Genomic DNA, 21,633 nt, shown 5'->3' on the forward strand with positions numbered 1-21,633 from the left:
ATCTACCAACACTTTTCACTGTGAAATTCTACCAAAATTAATTCCAAAACAAAACAAGACAAGTGCCTTCTGGGCTATGTTGACCTATCAGGGCCTTATACTATGTGCTGATAAAGTGGCGTCTTCTATTTGCCGTCACAAAAAGAACAAAAAATTTAAGAAAATGGAAAAAAATAAATAAAAAGCTTTTATCTTCATCGAAAAGTAGGGGGGGGGGCAATTCGGCTCGGGTTGAGTTCGAGCTCGGATTGACTTTTCTCAAACCGGTTGAGTTCAGGTCGGGTTCAGGTTGAGGATTTGGCAACTTGACTCGAGTGAAACCCAACACTTTTTATGATTTTTAATTGTTTTTTTTAAGCTTAAAACTTAGGTTGGGTTGAAGTTGGGTTAGGTCGGGTTTGGGTTGGAAAAATGGGTTCCTCGGGTCAGGTTAGGTTTTACCTCGTTGATTTGGAAATCGAGTCCGGTCGGGTTTTGGTTGGACAAATGGCTTCCTCAAGTTGGGTCAGGTTGGCCTCAACCCGACCCAACCCTGCCCGAGTTGCACTTCTATCAAAAAGTGTGACAGGGACTTTAATGGGCCCCATTAAACCACCGAAGAAATTTTGAGACTGAACCGGTGAATGGTTATTAAAGGGTCCAAGCTTGAATTTGAAATGCATCTTTTGGTCCCTAAACAAAAAGGCAGTTGGGGAAATTCAGGTCTCCCTTCTCGTTTCCCAATAAAATAGAGATTGGGGGTGACTTTACTGAGTTTCGTCAAACTCGTGCAAATACTTTCGAAAGCTGCTTTGTTCCTCTAACTGCCGTTCACCAATGAAAACCCAACGCATGCCGTTCTTGAAGAGGGGAGTTGGGAGATTGTTTTCTGTCTGTTGGTCAGTCAGCCGTCTTGCGTCCGAGTCTTGGCACCCATCTACTACTTAAAATAGTAAACCCTAATTAAGAAGCTCTTAGCACTTCGTCCATATGTGAAGATAAAATAAGACATATAATCTGACGAGGGATGCTAGATACACAGGCGCACTTGCATAATAAAGTGGAAAGGGGGATTACAACTTCTGCAGGTTATATTTTTCCTTTAGTAGTGCATTATTTATGGGATTCTAATTGTGTTTTTCACCGTCAAGAGGGTGGTAAGAAAAAGGGGATTTAATTTGGAAAATAAAGATGAAATCCTATGTTGCCACACATGCTCAAGAAGACAAGTGTGCTTGAATTTCCGTGAAATGTAAAAAATAACCATGGAAATGACCAAATCGTTAGCCAATTTCACTTTAGTCTTTACTTTCCAAATGAAATCCCATTTTGGAAGTGTTTTCATCTAAAAATTCCAGAAAAAAGAAAAAAGCAGTAACTCTGGTAAGTGAATTTGTAGAATCGTCATGACGAGTCTAGTAACAAAGCAATAATTAAAAAGATGAACAGTAAATGTGTAGGTCGAAAATTTTCTGATCATTGTGAGATTTGGTTTTTCTAGGTTTGGGGAGTTATAAATCATTTAGAACCCTCACTAGATTGATTAGTACCAAAAAATTATATGATTTAGTCAAAGAATCCTGCCCTCTTTATTAAACTTGTCCCATGCCAGATTGGGTCTCACCTAGCCCGTGCTAAGGAGTTAGGATTGTAACATTTCACTACACTTTGTATCTATCCTTCCTAGCAGCGCACTCTATTGCGCCTTATACCCATACTTTTTTATACCAAAAGTTAAAAATACTTAACCACTAAACCAAAATCCAAAATCCCAAGAACTAATGGAGCATGTTTGGCAAAGCCCTTTAAACGAGTCCCATATCAGGATGGGTCTCACCTAGTCCACGTCATTCCACTTTATTTTCTAGAGGTGTTTACAACCAAACGGACCAGTTTTTTTTTATTGCCTTTCCAAGTTTGGCCATTTTTATTAAATAGCAACAAACAATAAACCCCACCGTGCTTTTATTTTTCTTTCACGTGTGTTTGTCAACCTGAGATTGTCGGTCAAACTAGCGAGAGTGTATGTGTCTGGGGGGTTGCATCTGATACGGTCTATAAAAAGCCAACCCCTTTCTTATTTGCATCCTCCCTCTCTGTTGATTGTGTTGCGATTTTTCATCTTCTTTTTCTCTCCATCTTCTCTTCTGAGTTTCCTTATTTGGGTTTTCTTTTTCCTGTAAATGGAATTAGGTTTAAGCTTGGGAGAAGCTCCAAAGCACTTATCTTTGGTGGAGAAAGCTAGTAAACCAAGCAATGAGTTAGGGCTTTTTATGGGGTTGGGGTTTGGGATGAATATAAGAGACGAAGAGAAACAAGAAGGTGATATGGTACCTGTAAATAGAGAAGAACAAACAGAAGAAATGGTCTCTGTAGATCATTCTCTACAACTAGATCTGCTCCCTCTGGTTCCCGTTGCTCGTTATTCTCCTTCAAAGCTAGGGTTCCGATGTCCAGATGAGAACGGTAAGACCCTTTTCCAACATATTTTCTTTTTACTTTATAGGGTTTCCAGACTGGGATTTGATGGGTATTTTGTTTTTTGTTGTTGTTGTGTCTCTTTAAAGGGAATTCGGAGAGAGGTTTTGACGTGAACCTGTTGCCCTCGGCAGAAGAGATCGATGAGGACGTTTCTTCACCCAACAGTACTGTTTCATCTTTCCAAATGGATTTTTCATTATATAGAGGAGAAAGCAAGAACGAAGAGGGGATGGAGAGAGTGTATTCGAGAGCGAGTGATGAGGAAGAGAACGTTTTGACTCGGAAGAAACTCAGACTCTCTAAAGAACAATCTGCCTTTCTTGAAGAAAGCTTCAAAGAGCACAATACTCTCAACCCAGTAAGTAAAATAGAGTAACAAATATGTATAAATATAGAATACCCTTTCATATAACAAATTTTATTTTTTTTATCTTTCTATTTCAGAAACAAAAGCTTGCTCTTGCCAAACAGCTAAACCTTCGCCCTCGTCAAGTAGAAGTCTGGTTTCAGAACAGAAGAGCAAGGTACATCTTTCTTCTTCCCCCCTTTTTTTTTGTGGGTTTGAAGTCATACTCATGAATTTGTTTTTGGGTTTTTGGGAAAACTATTTTTCTCCAAACCGTTTGACAAATATTTTGTCAAAAATAATCTTGATGGGTTTTTGGGTTTCGTCACCTAGAAGCCTTTTCTTGATGGGCTTTTAGTAAAACTATTTTTCGATTTCCTTTTATTTTTTGGGTACAGTTATTGATCACTAACTGTATATTAGCCAATGTGGATTACTCTTTACTATAATCAAACTATCTGTTTAAGTCTATTTGTTCTTATACTATGAAAAAATAGGACGAAGCTGAAGCAGACTGAAGTGGATTGTGAGTATTTAAAGAGGTGTTGCGAGACATTGACAGAAGAAAATAGGAGGCTACAAAAGGAGATTCATGAATTAAGGGCTTTGAAAACATCTCATCCTTACTACATGCAACTCCCAGCCACAACTCTAACCATGTGTCCTTCATGCGAGCGAGTGGCCACCACCACCACTGATAATACCAACAAAACCTTGGGTTTTACTGCTCTTACCAAACCCCGTTTCTATCCATTTGCCCACCCACACCAATCTGCGGCTTCCTGAGAAAAAAAGAAAGCGGTTTTGGCCGGTTGCTTTGTCTTTTTCTCTGGGTTTGGGTCTGATCTTGTAAATAATTGGATTTTAAAGTTTTTTTTAGTTATGGTCTTTCCTTTAATTTTTGACAGGGAAATTGAGGGTTTTTATGGTTTTCTTTCTTTTTTGATAGTTGGGTTTATTGGAGATTGGGAGATTTGTGGAATGAATATGTATTTCCCCTCTTTTTTAACTCAATACAGAGATTGAATACAAGTACTGGTTCCTGTATTTGCTTGTATTTTGTATTAATTGAAATGAAATACAGAAAGTTATTTCTTTTTCCTATGTTTCTTGTGTCTTTAAAGTGGGCCCTATTAATGATGTGAGAAGCCCAAAATAGATTGTGGGGAAGGGTGAGAAATACAGTTCCTTCTCGGGCATTTGACTTCTATGGTCAGATGATATTGAGAGAGAGAGAGGTCTTGTTTTTTTTTTTTTTTGGCTAGGTATGAGAGAGGTCTTTGTTAGCATAAGGAGATGATATTGTGAGAGAGAGAGAGAGAGAGGTCTTTTGTTTTTGGCTAGGCATGAGAGAGATCTTTGTTAGCATAAGGAGATGGTATGGTCAGAGTGACGAATAATGGGATGAATGAGGAGAGAGTGGAAGCTTCTGAGAAGCTGCGGAAAGACAGAAGACAACGTCATCTCCTTAGAACTTCATGTTTTTTATTAGGGATGTGATGATTATAATACTGCCGACCATTCCTCATTTCCTATTCTCATTTCTCAAGCACGAGAGGCGGCTATCTCTATCTGGTCCGTATATGTTATTAAATGTTTATTATTTTTCTAAGAGGGTTGGATATATGAGTATAACCTGAAATGGAAGTTTAATCAAACACATGATTATTACTATAAAATAGGAAATTATACTTGCCTTTATTAGGAATAGGACCCACACACCATATTGGTAAGACAATTATGCGCAGGGATTTCAACGGATCCAATTCGGATTGAAGTGTGATCCGTTATTGGTAGGAAGTTTAATCAAAGATTATTATTATAAAACAGGAAATGATACATTCCTTAATTACGAATATGATATTGGGTGGTTCATGCCCACACTCAATCTTGATTAGAAAACAAGTTATGTGCAGGGGTGTCAATGGATCCAATTTGGATTAATCCTACTTTCAGTGTATGATCTCGATCTTATTGGTCGGAGCCTAATTAGACTGGTGTTTAGATTCTACATCCTGTGTGCGATCCCTTATTGTCAGATCAAATGCATAATGTATTTCGGATCCAACTTTCCGTGTTTTCATTTTGAGTCTGATCAATGTTCATCTGGGTGCCTATAATTTTGAAAAATATTAAAATGCTTTGTCTTCTATTAGTGTGTACGCAGTTTGTTCGCTCGAATTTGATCCTTATTAGCGATGTATCAGCGACATATCTAAAATTTTAAATATATAAAATATGCTTGTAAACAAAGAAATTAAATGTGAAATTTATATTAGCTTTTAGCCACAAGAGTTAGATTAATGATTTGTTTGGTCTTAGGTCTATTGGAAGAGCAGATTAAAAAGGGAAACTATAGAGAGAGAGAGAGAGAGCGCGCGATTTTATACGACGAAGGTATCATTTATAAATACTCTTTTATTAACAATAAGAATGGTGTTTTCATACATTAGCAAGTTTCAATTGGATCTAAGATGCTCTGACAGAGTTTACGGCTTTGTTTAGGTCCGATTTAACACATTATTAGACCTTAGGATATAGATTTGATATGCGTCTGAAGGATCTAATTGTTGCGCCCAAGTCTCGTCCAATTAAGTTTGGATCAGTACCACATTAGATTGCCTGATCTGATCAAATGCAAAGTACAATTGGGGCTCTAATAATTAATAATGCTAGTAGACGTATTTTATATAACGTATTAGAGAGTATTGTCCATCACCCCAACCTCTTACTTCTAGGCACATGGCATTCCCTTCGTCCAACTCTTTGTCCTTTTCCTACTCATGTTTCTAGTGCACTAGGTTATATACATATTTATCTGGTAGGAAAAAACACCAACGACCTCCTACGGCTACTGTCAAGGTGGAGTATCCCTGACTGTGTGTGCCATTAGTGTCGATGCCATTGTCATACCAGAATTTATGGTTGTTTCCCTTTAACAGTTTTCGTTAACTTTTATGAAGAGGTGGAGAAGCAACTGTTAACTCCAAAAGCATAAAAGTTAACAATTTCTGTTAGGGGGGAGGGGGAATATCACTTCCCTTCTTATATGCCTACATAGAGTATATATGTACATTTAGTGTAACCAGGGGCGGAGCCATGAATCTACAGTTGAGGGGGCCGGATTAATTTACACCTGTCTGCATTGGTCATTGGGGGGGGCCATGGCCACTAAAATATCTAGGCATGCATGTATAGCCATGAACCATAAAAGGAATTTTGCAAGTCATGGGGGGCCATGGCCTCCGTCAAGCTATATGTGTCGCCGCCCCTGCCTTTAACAACAATATTGTTCACGTATATATACTTTAAACGACATTATCTAAGAAGGTACTCTCTTATATCTTATATCACTTAATTTTTGTATTAAGTATTAGAAATAAAATGGCATAACTTATCAACATTGGAACAATACTCGTTTCCTTATTACAAAAAAAAAATTGTTTTTACCAGCGTACATTTAACGGTGTTCTTAAATGACTGCTGCTATATTTATGATTTTACAGGTGCTCATTAAATAACCTCCGGAGTTGCCTAACGAGACATGCACGTTCCGAAAGGATCGCTATTTTTATTAGCGGTTTGGTAAAAATCGCCCCTAAAAATTATTTACACCGGCGGTCATGATACCGCCGGACAAAAAAAGGCCATGAGAGCAATAAAATAAAAGAGTATAAATTTATGGAGAATTAACTATTACAGCCCAAATTGTAATAGAAAAATAATGAAATATGGAAACACAAAATCATATACAAGATTTACAATTATAGAGAAAATAAACAAAGTTACAAACGGATGAACCCGATCCAGTATCTTGTAATTCTTTCATTTTATTAGTTGAAAAACCACACTCAATCCCTTCTACTCCACTGGCGAATCTAGATAAAGACTCTATCTAAAACTCATGTGAGATATTCCCTGTATAGTTGCATCCTTAGATTTTCCTACAAACCATACATATATAGGTTTATCTCCCTAAAACTTGAAACCTATTACATTTACTAAATAACCAGTGTTGGGAGTGTCAATGCAATTTCACAAAATCACTTTCACAGCCCCTCTTTTTCAGTAGAGAAGTGCCATCTCTTGTAATTTAAATGAAAAGATAAATTCAATTATGAGGTGGCTCTTCTCTCTTGAAAAAAAAGGGCCCCTAAATGGTTGCCCGAAATTACCTTGACACTTACTTGTTTGGATCCATCGGACTGTCTCGATCTAGACTGTCTCGATCTATTGATACCTTTAGATAGTAATAGGCTTGGTAATACATGCATTTGTTAAAGTATAAAGGATAAAGAACGCCTTTTCTCCAACAGCTTAAGCTTTTAGAGAAGTTGGTAAGTTAACATGGTATCAGAGCCAAAGGTCTCGAGTTCAAACCTCCCGGATAGAGAAAATCCGCATGCAATGGTCGGCCCAAAGTGGAACCACAAATTGTCTGCCAAGTGGGCCACATGTGTGGGGGAGTGTTAAAGTATAAAAGATAAATAACGCCTTTCTCCAAAGTTCACTTTCATTTATTTAAAAAATTGGGTGCTCAGCTGTTGGAGAAGTTGGTAAGTTAACAGCATTTACTCTCATCTCCATGTATATTAAAATTAAAGAAATAAGTTCACTTTCATTTAGGGCAATGATATTTTCACTCCCCTGCAGTACACATCCGCTCCCCCTTTTTAACGTGATTTGACGTCAAAAAGCCTTATAAGGGGTGGGAATGCGTAGTGCAGGGGGAGTGAAAATATCATCGCCCTTCATTTATTCAAAAAAATTGGGTGCAAGTGAGCATCAAGGCACCCACCTATTTAGTCAACCGTTGGATCGAGATGAAACTGAAGTACCCATATGAGATTATTTGAAGATGGGGAAGGGGGGGAAAGCATTACCATCTTCCACCATGGTTGCCGTTCTCCACACGTAAATGTGAATCATTGGTGAAGACGAAATTTAGAAAATGAAAGGGGGTGTGAAAATGAAAGGCTTTTAGACTTCGGAAATAATTGGGGCAATCGTAGACAAGGGATTCAAATGTTTTGAATCATTGTATCCGTTGAATACAAAAAACAATGATTTAAGCATTGGGTAATCTAACAAAAGCTATGATTATTCTATTGATATAAGACATGGAGATGAAGTTCAACTATGAAACATGCGTCTTTTGGTTGGCCTGACCTCACTGCTTTATCTATTTGATATTGATAGCCTAACATCCCCACTCATCCTCATTTTTTACCAATTTTTTCTTCGTGATACTTGTCGCCACAGGCGCACTTATCTGTTGCACAATAGTCCAAACATGTTCCAATATGAGAGAGAGATAGAGAGAGAGAGAGAGACTATTCTCACTATAACTTGTAATTAGGACACCTGGATGGGTGTGATGTAGTGTGGGATGATGACAGCTTGGTTGAGAGTTGTGGCTATGACCTTGAAAAGTGTGTGGGGGGATTGGATGTGTGAATTTCTAGAAGAAAGGAAGGAAGCTAATAAGCTAAAGGTGATCAGGGCCAATAAAAGAATATTGACTCCCCACTTAGGCTTTTAACATTTTATTGAGACAAATATCAGTGACGTATACTAAATTGCGATTCCGTTTTCTTTTCATGGAACTTTTTTTCATGAAAATATTTTGCTGGAATTTTTTCCATGGTGGGATATTTTTTTACACAGCAAAAGCCAAAAATAGGCATTAGTAGGGCCCATCATTTATAACTCGTGTTTTGATAGGGTGAGGCCCATTATTACATTTAATCCTTGGCCTCTCAATCGGTAGACAACAGCTCCCGGCCTCTCAATAGCCGAGGCCTAAGCTGGCTTGGGTTTCTCTATTGCGAGCTTGAGTGCCCCTATTTTAAGTAGAAGAATGATGAGGAAAAGGACGGACTAATACCATATCCAGGTGGTGAATTAGAGCACAAACACATAGTATGATGGGGTAGGGCTCATCATTTTACACCTCATGTTTTGATGGCGTAGAGCTCACCATCTTCACCTAAACTCATCCATCATGTGGGGCCAACCATTTACACCCATGAGTGGGCCCACTCTTCACCCAAATCCATGCATCATGTGGGGCCACCATTATACCTCATGTTTTTGATAGGTTAAGTCCCATGATCTCCACCCATGCCCATGCATAAGGTCGGGCCCACATGGACGAGCAAAAAAATAATAATGGATTACAATCAGAAGGTTAAAAAAACCAAAACAAAACAAAGGCATGAGAAAGCTTCTCCACATGCATATTATGGTTTCGCTAACAATAGTTTCTTGTTCCATGTGCCGTATAGATTAGATAACAAGACAAGGCTGTAAAAACAAACTCCCAAGACACAAAGCAATATGTGAGTGTATAGACCTTACTCTACAGATGGACCCATTTTTTTCTACTTTGTCCCATTTGAATCCATACCCGCCAAACATTTCCATTCCAGCTAATTTGTGTGATTTACAACTTCCCATCATCTTTAACAGGTAATCCCCACCATTTATCTGCTTAAAATGTAGCATGTTTCTGGTGAGGATGTCACAATGTGTTGAGGTGAGGGGGTCAGCTTCCAGTAGCTGCATCATTCCTGCACAGCTCGGCAGGCCGAGGAAGTAGGAGAGAGAGCCGATACCTGTACCTATCAATTCTTCGAAGTCGTTCTTCTCTTAATCTGCAACCATTACAAGAAACTGCATTAAAAGATGGCCTGAATTATTTATCACAGGATCATTATACAGCGGCTTTTATGAAGAGTCATGAAACATGGTTCTCAAATTTCATGAAACATAAAGGATGTCTTTTGATATAACTTGTTAAGATTGTTTATGGGGTCTTAGCCCTAAAAATTGTTTCTATTGTGTAAGGTTTCTCAGAATTATTTGAGACTTGAAAATGCTAACATTTAATACATAAGCATGACGTTAAAGGAAAAAAATAAAGAAATCAAATTGGGATTAATATCATGAAATTCAGGACGTGCCATTGAGATCATACCAAATTAGTGCAACATGTTCATGATTTAAGTTGGATTAAATGCTACCAAAATAAATGATTTAACTTGGATTAAATGCTGAGGCCTTGGGTTGGCAAAATTGGAAAATGCTTGAGGGTCCAGGTCCATAGCCCTTCATGATCCATTAGTTGATGCCAGGCACAGCTTATTTAAGAGCCACTTTGCCTAGTTGTTTGCCCAGCAGTGGAACCATCGCCCGGAAGGTTGATCCAGCCATGGAATAACTTTGATTTCTCAAGAAAATGAAAGAAGCTTCCATCTGCAGGAAGTGGTTTCCAAGAGAAGGGAGACAGAGGTAACCAGATTACCAGAGTAGAAAGGTATAAAGGGATAAAAGTAATAGAGAATCAATATCAAGAAAAGAGATCAAGATCAAGAAAGAGGCAAGATAAGGATGGAAAGGGAATCTCTCTCTCTCTCTCTCTCTCTCTCTCTCTCTCTCTCTCTCTCTCTCTCTCTCTCTCTCATATTTCCTAAAAAATATTTCACTCCTCCTCTATACCTTCTCCCTTTCCCTTTCCCTCTCTTTACCAATTTCTCCCTTTCCCCTCTTGCGATTTCTGCACTTTTCAACTGTCAGCCAGCAGGTCATACACTGCTCATAGCCATCAGTTTTTCCCCTTCACTCCTCTTTGCTTCCTTGGTCTTTCCCATCCATCCTAGGCTGCCGGTTCACCCATCTTGCGCTTGTAGTGCAACCGAAAGCCTAGGATGGATGGGAAAGATAATAGATGAAAGATAAAAATGGGTTTAGTTTTCCATCACATCAACCAAAGGCAATGCATTACTTCCCATTACATTATGCTTTACAAAGTGAAATGCCAGCAACTATCAAATGACGGAATTTCAATAAAAATGTAGTTTCAATTCCAAGAAAAAGTCTCAGGAATTCAATAGACTGGAAAATGTAGAGTACAAGGACCAGGAGAAACTTACCGAGCCCGAACTCTCTTAGCTCGTTTTATATGTCCTTCTAGCAAATCACGTGAAGAAAAGTGCACGACAGAATCTGAATACTGGAAAGTGGATAAAAACTCAGTTTACTTCATTGAATCAAATTGGAAATAGATCACAATTTTTCTTTATAAAGCGAAAAAGAAAATATAATTAGTAAAGGAATCAAATTGTGATGAAGATTAATATGTTGTAAAAAGGAAATGGTTTAGAGGGTTAAGGAAAGCTGATTAAGATTTTTGTTGGGAAGTGATATATCTGCCCCTTTTGATTACTTGGGACACCCAGCAGCAGTGTATCAATGACTGCAGAGAGACTGATGTACTTCACGTAGAATTTATGTTCTTTTCAGAATCAATATCTAGATATCTTGTTCATTTTTAATTTCAAATAACATTTTCACAACATGCATAGTATCTCTTAAATTTTGATAAATGAAATGGAAGGTGGATCACACTATGACACAATTTTTTTCTCACAGTGGTCCCACTTGGCTCTAGGGATGTCAATGGGCCAGATTCGGATCGAATCAACCCATGTCCAAGTCATCTACCGCTCGAATGCTTATCAGATCAGATCCTAATCGGAACTTTCTTTGGATCCTATCGTAGGTGCATGGTCCAAGTCCAGTTGGATTCAGACCATCCAGTATCCAAAAAAATTAATATAAGGAAATCTCTCAATAATAATCTAATCCAAAGAAATTGCTATAAGGAAATCTCGAATTGTTAATAATCATTTATTTTTCACGATTCACACCATCCAGTATAAAAAAAAAATTAATATAAGGAAGTCTCTCAATAATAATCTAATCCAAAAAAATTACTATAAGGAAATCTCGTATTGTTAATAATCATTTATTATTCACTCACGGCTTGGTTAGCAATCATGAAAAAACATTCCACGGAATATTTATAGAGCAAGTTGTGAGATTGGTTCGAGAGAGGGGGCGACTTGAGAGGTTGCATGTGAGGGAGCATGAAAAGCCCCGAAAAAAAAACAGGAGAAATCCCAATTTAAAGTAGCGTATTTTTGCACCATTTTAGGGATTTCTCATGCTCTCACCAATCCTGCCCTCCCAAGTCCCTACCTTTCGCTCCACCCTTCCGTCCGTCCCCGCCCATCTTTCATAAGTGAGCCCATGAATATTCCATGGAATAATTTTTCATGGCTGCCAAACTTGCCCTTAGGATCTAATTGTTTTCCCGTAAAACAATTGCAAAAAAATGGGGATGTAAAAGCTTATGGGTGTAAAATATTTCACTGTAAAAGCTTATGCAAGTTTGTTTTCGGATGTTTCTTTGTGAATTCACCGAATTGGCACCCCTTTTGGGCATTTCACCAGACAGGTTGAATGCACCCAGTTCGGATAAGAACAAAACCAGACTAACTCAAGAGGTCGAGCTCCAGAAACAAGAAAGAAGTTTAGATCAACACCAAAACCGCATATTGAGCACAGAAACAAGAGTCAAGACACCACTTTATACGAGATTAATTTTTATTTTTGGAGTAAGAAAAGACAAAGCAATCAATAATTTGTTGCTTAATTTAATTACACTGACATTCATTCAATAGGATCAATGTTTGGGTAACAAGGGAAGCCACTTTCTTTTCAATTTTGAATTTTAACCTAGTTATTTGCCCCCTTCTGACCATTTTTCCTCTCTCACATCATGAAATTGCATCCAACAAGCTAAGAAATCTAACTAGGAAGCACACAAAAAATCACATTTTTTAAGCCTGGAGTGTGGGGAGTTAACATGCTTTATCTCTATGTTCTGTCAATTTTCAAACAAATGGAAAAGTTTAGGTAAATGAAGAATAATATGGAAGTGTATGCATTGTCCAATCATTATCAGAAGAACTGACCTCTTCTTTGCCAGAAAATTCACCATCATGATCATTACTTTCACTCTTTTTGGGCAAATGAGTGCCTGCCACTGTTGAAGGTAAGGGTCTTGGAAGAGTCTTTACAACTTCCCCAGAATGTGGCTGCAAATAAAGATCATATAGAATGGAAACTAAGCAACATGTATAAAAGGATGCAAAGAATCCCATACTAAAATCGTTATAAAAGGCAATATTCAAAACCAAAAGTGGAATTAGACCAAAGGTAACGTGAAACTTGATTGGCTTCACTTTTATGTGCACAATGATTCACAAAAATATTCTTTGAGAAGAAAGTACAAACACTTACAAAAAAGACAACCTGGCTAAACTGGCTACATAACCATGGAGCACATAAACAGGAAATTAGAACATGCTGACTCAAGATATGCAGCCCTAGATCTAAAATTTCCTTCATTGCAATACCATTTTCTTCAATATTTAAACATTGCCAATCTCTACGAATTTTTTAATAATTTGTGTCGACATATTGCCTGCCATCAGAAATTACTTTGAAATTAAATCTTCCCTTTCATAGATATTTACAGTTTGGCTTTCCCTTTGTTAGATGAAGTATCTATGTTTAGTTAGGACTGCAAGACCTTTTCCATAAATAAGGAGGGGGTAGCTACTCAGCACAAATTTCTTTGAAATTACATCTTCCCATTCCTAGATTTTTCCAGTTATTTTTTTTCCTTTGTAAGTAATTGAGATTTTAGAACTTGAAACATCACTCTTGCTTATTATTCCTCTTCAGTTCGTCTGCTCAGCTTGCATTCTGTTCTTCTTGTTTTGTTGTTGTGCGTTCTGTTCTTTTTTCTTTTCTTTTCTTCTTCTTCTTTTTTTTTTTTTTTTTTTTTTGAATGGCAAGATACTTGAATCAGTTCTTTCATTAAATTTCAAACTTCTGAAATTTTATTGCAAAGCAACTGCAAGGTGTTGGAATTTTTCCTAGAAACCCTGTGACTGTGAATATAGTTTACAACCCTTGCACCATTATCGATCTATGTTAATAATATCAGGTGAGGTTGTGTGGCTTCGTTCACTACTCTTTGAGTTTGGCGTCACTCTTCCTCCATCTACGCCATTTTGTGGAGACAATAAGTGATTCAGATTGCCACTAGTCTAATTTTTCACAAAGAGACAAAGCATATGAAGGTGGATTGCCACTGCATTCTGCAGTGCTACTCCAGAGGATTGATTCCACTTCCATACGTTAAATCTACCCATCAGTTAGCGGACAAAGCATGATCAAGCTAACCATGATTTTCTCCTTTACAAATGCAACAATGAGGGGGAGTGGGGAGTAGTGTATAAACGACTTTTATAAGTTGCAGGGTTTGAGAGGATTCTAACCACTGTATGTGAACATACACTAATACATGTGCATGAGTGTATATAAACCAATTAGGAAGACTATGATTATGCCCATGCAGTTTTGTGTATAGCCAATGGGCAATTATATAAATTAGTGTAAGTTAAGCTATATAAGGAGAGGAGACAAGTGTGAGCCCCAACTTGAACTCCTCTTCGTCAAAGAATTTGTGTGGCTTGCATTAGGGATTCGTCATTTTTTCTCTTCTTTTCTTCTCTACTCTTTAAGAAGGATTTGACAAAGCTGTCAGTACACAGAAATGTAGCAACAAAATAAAGAAACAGGAAATGAAATCAGTACAAGATGTCAAGAACATTAAATGCATAAAATAAGGATTGATCTGCAAGTAGAAGTGATTATAGTACACAAAAAGCATAAGTCATGGTTCACATGGCAATATAGGAAGACCCCATCCACTTAAGAAGATGGAAATAAACAAACCTGATTTTCTCGAGACACGCCATTCCGTACCCACGAGCGACAAAGGGAATAAAGAGAGCCTGAAGGGCTATCTAGTAATCTAACCTGCAAATAAAGAACGAGGGTACTGACATTAGGGGAAAGGGAAAACAGATGCAAACATATACTTGGAAAAAGAATGATGTGAAGTCTTGGAAGAGTGCTTCGCTAACTAAACAATGTCTGAAATAGTGACCTATAATTACACAACTTCATAAACACCTAAAAGTTCCAATTTCTTGAAAAGAAAAAACAATGATGTGAAGTCTTGACAGAGTGCTTCGCTAACTAAAAAATGTCTGAAATAGTGACCTATAATTACACAATTTCATAAATTGATGCGATTGCATTCAACTTAACATTGGAAAGAGTATAACTTTGACTCGGGTGGACACACGCGGGTTCAATATGTTGATTTCACTAAAATAATCATTTAAGGCATATATTTTCCAAGATTTGTAGGTCTTCTAAGGGAAATTATTTTCTTATTTGTGAGTAGTTTCGGAGTTAAATTATTGTTAGAACTTTATAAACACTATATATAGTGTTTACGTACCCAAGGTGACATTTTTTTTACAATTAGTAAATTCCATTTTATTTGGTTTATTAATCTTTGCATTTCGAGCCATCTTTCCCTAAACTCTGCTCCATCATATATAGAACAAAAACAGAATAATAACAGAGTAAGATGTAACATAAATCATTTCATCTTTCAAGAGACAGCTAAAAATTTTGAGTCAGAAGATTGGTAGAAATTTTTGAGTTAAAATCACAAGAAAATGCTTTGAAAATAAATGCACCTAATAAAGTAAATAATAAAAAAATTGTTGGTTAGAGAGGCATCACTAGCCTAATATATGAAACTTTAAAAGCTTTAACTCATGAGATTTTATATGATGAGTGCACGGGCACGGCACTGGAGGCTGTGCCACCCTTGATATTTGATTCAACAGCAGACGGCTTTATCATCTTTTGATGGAACTGCTGTTGGATCAAATATCAAGGGCTGCTGCCCATGGATGCCCACTCATCATATAATTTCTCTTAACTCAAACCAAATATTTAAGGCACAAGTTTAATGAGGAAGTCAAAAGAAACAAACAAAGTTGACTTACTTTCCGATTATGAATTGTCACAGACGAATCATCTCTACTCTTATCCCTGCAAACAAGTCAATAAGAAAATAGTGTCTATATAATAAACTAATACAAATTAGTTCAGGAATAAATATAAGGAATCCAAAATTACCTTAACTCCTTGTAATGGTTATAATCAGAATTTGAAGATATGTTTGGGAGCTGAGTGACCTAAAACAGCTCAGGACCAAGGAAACAGAAATTAATCCAATTATATGTGATACAAAAATCAATTGAAAAGCACATTCATCCTGTTGGTGCTAGTCTCGAGAACAATGGCATATAATAATGTTGAGCTCAACAAAGATGATAATGAAGCAAAGAAAAGGCTAGAAAGATAAAAAGTAAGCACCATGTATAACACAAGCATCACTATAAATGCAGAAAAATTCTAAAGTATAAAAAAAGTGTGGTGTTTTATCAAATAACTCATCCCTAAAAGAATGCAACACCATTCAGCACCAGTTAGCTAACACATTAAATACAAAAGCAAGATAAATGATAGCATTGCAATCACATGCTATAAATCGAAACCAAGTCTAACTGAAATGAAAGGATTATCATGCATTCAACATCCACATCTTCAGAGATTTTATATGATGCATGGGCATGTATTTCCCTGGAAATACACGCTCAGAAAAAAAAAATACATTGGGGGCGACCGATTTTAATGATCTAAACCTTTCGTTAGTTGGTCCCCGCCGTAGGTAGGTCATGCCCATGGTTTTAAATTTCCACCGAAACTGACATGAACCGACAAAAATGTTTCTTTTTCCATCCCCACTGAAACCAAAACAAACGAAATGCATAAACCAAAATCGTAAGTCTAATAGTGGTATACTATCTTCAATAGATTAGTTGTCGAAGAGGACTCCATAAACGTTGTAAGATGGTTAACAAGCAGTTGTTCCATTCCTTGGACGTTTATGCATTGGTTCGATGAAATCCAAGATCGTGTGTAAGGATCGTCCATATCCTTCCATCATATGAGACGGTTAGCCAATAGTGAGGCGGATCAGCAAGAAAGGGATGGAATGGCAAAGGAAGGTCCTGAGCTTTTTTTATTTTCTCCCACCTCGAGGGGCGGTAGTTTGTAACCTAATGAGTATCCTTGTATTTGGTTGTTGCCCCTTTCATTGTCTTCCTCTATGTGGGGTGGTTGTCGTATTTCTTTCATTTTGAATATATTTCTCTTAACCAATCAAAAAAAAAAAGCAACACCAAAACTAGCCAGAGCATTCGTGCAACCATTGCCTTCTTGATGGGGATGAAAATATGAGCGCTCAACAACTATATCCTTCATTTCTTTGAAGAGGCTATTAAATCTCCACGGGGGGGGACATGATTCTCACCATCTAATCATCATCAATGAGATCTTAGAAAGCAATTCTCATGTTGTTCCACTAGTGTTATTATTATCCTACAATTTTTAATGCAAATTCTAACACTTCAGTTTGAACAATTCTGGTTCAATTTAAATCTCATGACATTAATCATACATAGATTGCATGACTCCCTAAATATATTGCCACACTGCCCAGTGGTTTTAAAGATGATCTAATTCTCGGAATGGAGACAAAATATAGTTTCAATAAAAACTTCCCAAAGATCAAATTCCGTCCATTTTGTGAATACTTTGGATGCCTTACATAGTCTATCACAATATAAAAGCCCATGGAATGGTAAAATTGGTTAGAGAATTAGAAGACTGTTGAATACATATCTTATTTTTTATACTTGTTCTATATTCTTACAAAAAGACACAATTGGGATCCATTTTTACAATTCAACTTGATTCATAACTCTTCGACGTGATCCTGCAATTTGAGGACCAATCCATCATACTAGGCCTACAAGGAATTCACTTTAAACTTATTATGGTGATTGATGTTCTGAATATGTTAGCCAGCTGTCAGCTTTCAAATTTTGCAAAACTCTCGACAATGTAGAGTTGTGGACCAATAGACATCTATACCAGACCTCCTATCCTAGAACCAATTGGCCTGGCCTTTAATGGATCAAAGAAAAACCGTAGAAATCAATAACTGGAGCCCTTGAAAGTCTTCTATTTTTTTTATTTTTTTTTTGAATGGCTAGTCTTCTGTTTTTTTTAATCTAACAAACTCAACAAATAATGCAAAATGATAATTCATTACCAACAACTCAAGGGAACCAACTCTTACACGAACTCAAATGATTGTAACAGTAACACCTTACACAACCACGTGTGACCCAACACAAGGCTTTATATTAAGAAGATATGTCGTCATTCAATACCAATATCACTACCCTTTTTGAATCATGAACAATAGAACCTAACCTAGAATACAATTAAAAGAAAAAAACAAATTCAGAAAGTGGGTCATAACAAAGTCAAGATTCTATTCAAGATATTCCTAATCATGAACCCAAAATCCTAACCTAGTTAGAATATGGAAAAACGAATTCAAATCTAACACGGGACACAACAAAAGCATCATTTTCTCCAATATTTTGTGATTTGGACCTGTGATTAAACTCAAAAAGATATTACTCTTGATAAACAAAACCACACACATTTCTATACACATTCAATCCAAGAGATAGATAGGAAAAAGGGAAACAATACCCCTGGTCTGTCTGGCAAGATCAAAGGAATGACAACTTGGTACTTGGAAGCTTCTGAAGCAAGCTTGTCAAAACTAGCCTGGTCAAAGCGAACCATGTTGCTCACCTTTTCCTTTTGCTTCCCTTTGCTCCATTCCTGCAAATGAAAACATCATCATCATATTAAAAAAAAAAAATCGGGGAAAACATAATGACCTCCAAAGTCTATAGAAACCCTAATTCATACTCTAGACAAGTATCTAAATGCTTAGCTACACAAATAAAACCTCACAACTTCATTTACATCATTTCTTTCCAGAACTCTAGAAGATCTGCCAGAAGAAAGAACCCATAACCCTAATACATGCATATTTTTTGTTCTGTTTTCATCCACCAGATTTCCCAAGCCTGGGCACCAATAACAAATTAGGCAAAAAAGATAGCAGAAAAGAAGCCAGTAAGTGAAAGAAAAATCTCTGAGACAGAGGGAAAAAATAAGAAGTGCCAAATCAGGTGAAGGGAAAAGAGTTGAAAAAAAAAAACACGGGAGAATCTACAGAGGGACTAGATTAGAACCCTAACTCGTACGCAGAAAAAGAATATAAAAAATCTCACATGAAATCACTTCGTTCAGAAAATCTCCAAGATCTACCACAAAAGGGAAAACCCTAACCCTAATATCAGAAATCAAAAGGGATCGAACGCTAATAGGGGAGAGAAAGCAATTGGAAGGAAAGATTTGCAGAGAAATACGATTACCATTTGGAAAAAGGTTGTCTAGGGTTTTAGATCTGATGAAATCCCTCGCGAAGATATGGAGCTCCTACAGTTTTGTTTGCGGAATAACAACAATTACTATTGCCTTTTGTAAGGCCTTTGTGACATTTCCCTCGCTGCTTTTGAAATTAGAATTTAAGAAGAATGACAGGGCAATGATAAATTCGCATCCCTATAGGGTAATTCGCACCCCTTAACGTTAACGTCAATTGGCGTTAAAAAGCGTTAAAGTCTGCCGCGTACCCTCCTTTCCAAGGGTGCCAATTATCCTCCGAGGGCAACGAACTTATCAGCTCCCTCTCCTTCACCCTTCACCTTTCACCATATAGGCTCAGCCCGAAAATAACAAGGGTCAGATTTAGAAATTATGGGTCTTGAGTTGGATCGGGTTTCAAGTTGCAAAAAATCAGACCCAATCTTAGTCAGGTCGGATCGGGTTTAAAGGCAAAGGACGTGAAACCAAACCCTAATCTTATTAGTATGCTATGATTTTCTAAAGGGAAATGATATTTACGCCCCTTTTATCACTAGGGACACCCATTTGCCAGTGTACTTTGCAATCAAAGCCTCTGGATTTTTCTGACATAAAGTACATGAGCCCCCTTCTTGCCATTGATACACTGACGCTGGGTGTCCCTGGTGATGAAAAGGGGCGTAAATATCACTTCCCTTTTCTTAAATAACATGTTAAATTATTTTCAAGTATATTGATATAATTGTTTCCACTGAGATGATGAAGTTTTTATTTGAAAAATGTAGTTTCATTCTTAAATTTAAGAACTTTAAAAATTTGTTATTTTCTACCATCTTTGAAATTAAATCATTGTAGTAAGATCCCCAACCTGACTATCTCGGGTAGTGTTGGGTTCATGAATCTCCGGGCTTTTCATAAAAACTCACCCCAACCCGACCCGAGATTTTGGGTAGGATAGGGTCATGTAAAACCTTGTGAAACAACCAATACTTAAGCCGATGGAGAAGGTGTTATTTAATCTTGGGAAATGGGCACTCCTCACTTTATTCAAAGTAAGGTATGGCCCGCACCATAGGATGATCCAAACCGTCCATTGGATGGGCCACAGCCTAAATAGGTTGTGCCCCAAAAATCATTTCCATAGGTTGATCCTAACCCTCCGATCTGAATGTTAGAGGGTTTATCCTAACCCTCTATAGATCGAGGGTTAGGATCAACCTATGAATATAATTTTGGGGGCACAACCTATTTAAAATGTGGTCCATCTAATGGACGGTTTGGATCATCTTATGGTGCGGGCCATACCCTACTTTGAATAAAGTGAGGAGTGCCCTCATCAAAATACAGTAGTGCTGATAACATTTTCCTTAATCTTTTATACCTGAATACCCCTCAGTGTGGCCCCTCTTTATTAGGGTTGGCCCACACATGGCACATGTGAAACAACCAATTACTCCAAAGGCTCAAGTGTGTTATGTAATCTTTTACACTTTAAAAAACCAGACTAACCCGGCCCGAGTTGCAAATATATACTAGAGCACTGTTTGTTTTGGATATTTAGAAACTAATTTGAATCCAAAACTGCTTGTTTGAATAAACAATAAATGCAGTTTTGAGCCCATAATCAGTTCTGTAATCGAAATCCATTCCAAAATCCAAAATTAGTCTTCAACAAGCAAAAAGGCTAGCCACAGGTTGCAAAAAAGCTCGGCAGATGTCGGGATTTGGTTTGAATTTGGCATCCCATTCCACCTTTGGTTGCCAAAATACGTTGGACTCCCTTTGATTCCCTTGGATTTCTCTCATGTATTAATTGCTTGTCTCTTTCTTGTCCTCTTTTTCCAAAAGCAAAGAATTATGGTTGAATTTTCTTTGGAATGATGCTCTCTCTCTTTCTCTCTCTTCCCTCTCTCTTCTCTCTCCCTATATTGGCAACGACACCCCCTACTTTTTCTCCTACTCTCCGCATATATGCAGCGCAACCAAACCCCACAACACAATTTTCCGAGGTAATTCTAGGAAAATTAAAATGATTGTCTCCTCCCTTTGACTTCCTATTCCACTACTTTCCGAGCCAACCCAAGCAACCAAACATAGCATTTTGCATAACCCCGCATCCCTCTCTCTCTATGTTTTTTTTTTTTTTCCCGTCCAAATGATTTCGACTGGTTCGGCCTCCATGCCTACGTTAGCGCCCCAAAACCTATAGGTAATGGTTTTGATTGGGTAATTATTCTCTATGTGCAAGATTTTAGGCGAAAGGCTTCAGCGCTGTTGATGCAGTGGGCATATGGGTGTGTAAAAGCACTTGAAGATTTGAGGTGTTTACAGAAGAACTACAAGTGTAAAAACCCCTCTCCGTCTCTTCTCTCTGCTTTTATATACTTATTGATTCAATGTTCAATATGAAAAAATATTGGTAAACAATACGGTATTTTTCCCGTATTTGAAAAAGTTTTTTATGGATATACACTTGTACTATGAACAGTATAATTAGGGGTCGAACTCCGGTCCGTTTCAACCCTAAAAAAAGTCGGGTTGGGTTGGATATCGTTCGGGTTGGGTTCGGGTTACAAAATCAGGGTTGGGTTCGGGTCGGGTTCGAGTTGAGGGCTTGGGCAACCCGACATTTCTTTTTAATTTTTTAACATTAAAAGCTTAAAAAATCGGGTTGGGTCGGG

General features: G+C 37.5%; 2 protein-coding genes across 2 annotated transcripts; one reads left to right on the forward strand and one right to left on the reverse strand.

Moving 5' to 3' along the window:
- The first annotated feature begins 2,083 nt into the window (after window positions 1-2,083).
- LOC143876803 (homeobox-leucine zipper protein HAT14-like) lies at window positions 2,084-3,910 on the forward strand. The gene is made up of 4 exons (XM_077378500.1): window positions 2,084-2,445; window positions 2,547-2,818; window positions 2,905-2,984; window positions 3,304-3,910. Exons 1-4 carry the CDS (start codon window positions 2,163-2,165, stop codon window positions 3,590-3,592), a joined length of 924 nt encoding a protein of 307 aa, XP_077234615.1. The 5' UTR covers window positions 2,084-2,162; the 3' UTR covers window positions 3,593-3,910.
- Window positions 3,911-8,958: 5,048 nt separating this feature from the next.
- Window positions 8,959-19,277, reverse strand: LOC143877860 (uncharacterized). Its single transcript, XM_077380140.1, has 8 exons — window positions 18,961-19,277; window positions 18,224-18,358; window positions 15,728-15,786; window positions 15,595-15,640; window positions 14,462-14,545; window positions 12,628-12,750; window positions 10,741-10,820; window positions 8,959-9,462 (listed from the first exon to the last, which is right to left on the reverse strand). Exons 1-8 carry the CDS (start codon window positions 18,961-18,963, stop codon window positions 9,354-9,356), a joined length of 639 nt encoding a protein of 212 aa, XP_077236255.1. The 5' UTR covers window positions 18,964-19,277; the 3' UTR covers window positions 8,959-9,353.
- Window positions 19,278-21,633: the final 2,356 nt, after the last annotated feature.

The sequence above is a fragment of the Tasmannia lanceolata genome, unplaced genomic scaffold (assembly GCF_043159265.1).
Source record: "Tasmannia lanceolata isolate RefF3 unplaced genomic scaffold, GAP_Taslan_0.1 ptg000005l, whole genome shotgun sequence".
Classification (NCBI taxonomy): domain Eukaryota; kingdom Viridiplantae; phylum Streptophyta; class Magnoliopsida; order Canellales; family Winteraceae; genus Tasmannia; species Tasmannia lanceolata.

Bases quoted from the DNA above. Each gene is read 5' to 3' on its own strand.
- LOC143876803 (XM_077378500.1), top strand. From the start codon at position 2,163: ATGGAATTAGGTTTAAGCTTGGGAGAAGCTCCAAAGCACTTATCTTTG. The intron at 2,446-2,546 runs GTAAGACCCTTT...GTCTCTTTAAAG, and splicing joins CCGATGTCCAGATGAGAACG to GGAATTCGGAGAGAGGTTTT. The intron at 2,819-2,904 runs GTAAGTAAAATA...TTTCTATTTCAG, and splicing joins AGCACAATACTCTCAACCCA to AAACAAAAGCTTGCTCTTGC.
- LOC143877860 (XM_077380140.1), bottom strand. The intron at 14,546-15,594 runs GTAAGTCAACTT...CTTTATTTGCAG, and splicing joins TGACAATTCATAATCGGAAA to GTTAGATTACTAGATAGCCC. The intron at 10,821-12,627 runs GTCAGTTCTTCT...TCCACTTTCCAG, and splicing joins AATTTTCTGGCAAAGAAGAG to TATTCAGATTCTGTCGTGCA.